We start from the raw sequence: 4,299 nt of genomic DNA on the forward strand, positions 1-4,299 counted from the left end.
GATATATCAAAGCCACAGGCGGCTGGGAGAGAAAATAGAGAGATTAGGGCAAATCCCGAAATAGGTTGTAGTTTCCATAAAAATCTCTGCCGTTGGAACAGTCACTCGGAACAGTCACTCGGAACAGTCATCAAGACTGTTCTGCGTGAAAATCACCAAATTGCACTTTTTGTTGCCTTTTTTGTTCCAGCTTGTCCATCTCCCATCCAATGCAACTCCAGACCTGTAATGACACAAAAAGGACCAGGAAGACTCGATAAAGACTTGAAAACCAATTGAAAAGCATATATACAAGATGTATAAAACACCATATATCAGTTTTGTTTTCATTACTGTGAAGTGGTGTTTTTCTTAAATTAAATTTGGTTACAGTGGTGTTGTATAGGAGAAAAGTTAGTTGTATATCACGTCACTTGTATAATTTGGCAAAGTGATTCACGAATTTTTTTGCAATCCAAATAATTAAAAAGAAAGATGATTTGATGAAGAAATACAACATTTGAGCCAACTTATTACAAAGACAACAACTCAATCAGATTCAAACTCAACAAAAGCTTTTGCTGATAACAAAATAAGGTTTTTAACTCAAGAACGTAAGCACAAACGGAGCTTTGTGGCATTGATTTTGTTAAGGATTTAGTGAAGCTTTATGAGGTCTCTTCAACTCTCTTATACAACTATTCTACTTGAACATTCATGAAAGAAGCTGTAGGAGACTGTTTGATAAAGAGGCGTCTCACGGGATAGCCCGCGAAGACCTATATATTTTTCGCTACGGGTTTGGACCGGCATTTTGAAGACCGCAGTCCGCGGAGAACAGGTCCGCTGTAACTCGCCACGATACGGGACGGAACGGAATGGTAAACCCTGTTTGACATCATGTGTCCTCAAAATAGTAACTGAAGATGTCAAAACTCCACGTGGCACTCCTCCAGCAGATAAAACGCAACGGGGGAGTATCAGCGAAATCCTCTCCGGAGTACCGCCAAAACAGTAGACTTTTTCAGCTCTTCACTCATATCTTAAGCCCTATAAATAAAGAAATCACATCCAAACCAGAAACACATAAATCAGAAACGAATAAAAGAAAACGATTTTTTCTTATAGAAATGAGAATCATTGAAGAGAGAAGAAGCTTATTGGTTCCAATAGTGATGGTGTTGTTCTTCTTCAACACTTGCCATCTTCAGGTTATGAGTTGCCCCATGCAAACGACGAACTGTACAGATCAAGACAGAAAATTATTAGAGTTTCCGTTGAATTTGGAGTATCTTGAAGCTGAGTTTTTCTTGTTCGGAGCATTAGGGTTTGGTCTAGATACAGTCGCACCAAATTTAACGATGGGAGGGCCAAGTCCTATTGGAGCTCAGATAGCTAATCTCGATCGTTTGACAAGAGATATTGTTTTGCAATTTGCTTGGCAAGAGGTTGGCCACTTGAGGTAAAATGTTTATTTGGCTTCATAGTGTGTATACACTTTGTTGTTGTGATCATGTGTGATTCTTGTCAGTCAATATTTAACTAATTATAGGTGTTAGGCAGGTAAAATGTTTTTTTTTCTTCTAATAATATATATAAGTAAAAATTAAAAAATCACAGGGCCATCAAGAAAACGGTGAAAGGATTTGCAAGGCCGCTTCTGGATTTAAGTAAAAAATCATTTGCGAAAGTTATGGATGATGCATTCGGACGAAAATTTGTGCCACCATTTGATCCTTATGCCAATTCTTACAATTACCTCATTGCTTCATATTTGGTCCCTTATGTTGGTCTCACCGGCTACGTTGGCGCAAACCCGAAACTGCATTGTCCCGCGTCAAGGAAGGTAACAAAACTAAACTACTCTCTTCTAGAGGTAAATATAATCTCATCTTCAAACCAGAAATTTTGGGTTTCTATGTAAATTTTTTTTTATTGCGAAAAGATGAAATTTCAGTTTCTAACATCATGCATTACGTTTCATCACATCAATATAGATAGTTTTGAATTTCATTAATTTGTGTAGATAATAACGCTGGTAAAGTCTTTTTGACAAAGCATAAAGCTCGTAAAATTTCATTGATGTCTAAAGTCTCATGAAATGATTTTTTTTATATAATATTTTATATATTCAAAATCTTCAATTGGAAAGAAGTGAGTGATGTAAACACCATGGTTACAAGTAGTGATGAGTTGTTTATTTTATCAATTATTTTCAGATGAAAATTTTGAAAACTTTGGCATTATATATATATATATATATATATATTAAATGTTAATTACTCAAACATTGTACAGTTAGTAGCCGGACTTTTGGGAGTAGAATCAGGCCAGGACGCGGTGATAAGAACAATGTTATATGCAAGGGCTAAACACATAGTCCATCCTTATGGTGTCTCGGTTGCAGCTTTCACGGATAGGATATCTGATCTAAGGAACAAATTGGGAAAAAGGGGTGTGAAAGACGAGGGGTTGGTTGTGCATAAAGCCATGGGTGCTGAGGAAAATGTGGCTGGGAATGTATTAGTTGGGGATAAGATGTCGCTTGCGTTTGATCGCACTCCGGAGGAAATTCTACGGATTGTGTATGGAAGTGGAAATGAGAGTATCCCCGGTGGATTTTACCCTAAAGGAGCTGATGGAGAAATTGCTAAATCTTATTTAGATTAATAATTGTGTTGTTGGAAATGAGGTTTAGCTTTAGCTGGAGTTTAATTTCCTTTGTAGTTGTTAGGCTTTTGGGGTTTTTAGGGACTTGAGCAAAATAATTTTCGTATTTATGTAATAAATGATATGAGGGATGAATTTTCGCATTAAACAATTTAATAAGTAACGGTTGCTTACCCTCTCTCTCTCTCTCTCTCTCTCTCTCTCTCTCTCTCTCTCTCTCTCTCTCTCTCTCAATTTTATAACATTTAACTAGAAGCTCCAAACTTCGCTTCATAATTTGGTAGCGGCCGAATTATCACCGTCGGTCATATACATGTCTTTTTTTTTTTGTTTTTTAGCTACTTTCGACTATGATTTGGATCCATTTCCCGTTATGCCCAGTGTTACATTTACTACTTTCGACTTATCATATTGTTTCTATCTCTCGTGTATTGCATGTGTAAACAAGGTTTAGGTGAATATTTATGTGTATTGATTCAGCGGATGAACTTACTCATATATACATTACAAGAGATTGCCGATAACGCTAATACCTGTTATACCGACTTAACTGTAAGAGTTATCTCCAACTAATTACATGATTAATATTCAGAGATTCAAAAATTATCTTGTTGCCTGATATCACTCAAATTACCCTAAGAAGTAATTTACTCTCTCAAATAAGAAGTTCAGATATAGTACTTAGGGATCGAATCCACAAAAACTCTAGTATTGCACAATTGATTTATAGTCTTCAAAATAAAGCTAGATTAATAAGTTTTAAAGCAGTAAATGAATTGGTGAGCAAGACAATTGCTTGATTTGTTTGATTTGAGGTTGTTAACAGTTGGAAATTAGTTTGATTATTCATGTAAATTCTCAGGTATGATAAATAAATAACTTAATTATGTGTATTGATTCAGAGGATGAATGTAGATGGTATTCATATGAAAGATGGTATTCCAATGATATAGTTTTCATATGAAAGCAGTCACCAAGATACTTTTTAAACCTCTGAATTGATTCACCATTATCCCACATATTGATCAAATCACCCACATAAATTTATGGGGTTTTTGCAGAATTGACCTACAACTTAAAGTCAAACACAAAACTAACCTTCCATTTTTTTTGGAAATTGGTTTTGCCCTATTCACCCCAGAAGTTCATATAATTCACGAAAGTGCCATCAATTTTTTTTTTTTTTTGAAAATGACATTTTTACTCTCTCACCCTCATCATCTTCAAGTAATTATTAGATTTTCATTGTCATCAATACCCCAACCACCATGAACAACCAATTTGAAGATCTTAATGCTCCCAAAATCGAGTTAGCCTTCTTTTTTTTCCATTCTTGTAAACTAAACACAACATATCTCTCATTTTCTCTCCACATTGAGCTAAAAACCCAAGATTTTGATTCTACATTTTTTATGGTTCATAGAGTCATAGAAGCTAACGATTCTGGGTGGGTCACTTTAGTTTGAGATTTTGTGTGCTTGAAGAAGCCTTATGTGTGCTAAGGAAGTTATCTCACCAATTTAAGGTATGAAATCGAGTTTTTTTCCAAATCTGTTCGTTAGACGACTTACATGGGAAGTCGTCTGGCTGTAGACGACTTGCCTCGAAGTCGTCTGGTCAACGCAGAGGTTATTTTTGCAATTGACTTTG

The 4,299-nt window shown here is 35.7% G+C and overlaps 1 protein-coding gene across 1 annotated transcript; it reads left to right on the forward strand.

Annotated features, from left to right (window-relative positions):
* The first annotated feature begins 1,080 nt into the window (after positions 1 to 1,080).
* LOC106293819 (desiccation-related protein PCC13-62-like) lies at positions 1,081 to 2,816 on the forward strand. Its single transcript, XM_013729458.1, has 3 exons — positions 1,081 to 1,441; positions 1,600 to 1,825; positions 2,278 to 2,816. Exons 1-3 carry the CDS (start codon positions 1,110 to 1,112, stop codon positions 2,647 to 2,649), a joined length of 930 nt encoding a protein of 309 aa, XP_013584912.1. The 5' UTR covers positions 1,081 to 1,109; the 3' UTR covers positions 2,650 to 2,816.
* Positions 2,817 to 4,299: the final 1,483 nt, after the last annotated feature.

The sequence above is a fragment of the Brassica oleracea genome, chromosome C5 (assembly GCF_000695525.1).
Source record: "Brassica oleracea var. oleracea cultivar TO1000 chromosome C5, BOL, whole genome shotgun sequence".
Lineage (NCBI taxonomy): Eukaryota > Viridiplantae > Streptophyta > Magnoliopsida > Brassicales > Brassicaceae > Brassica > Brassica oleracea.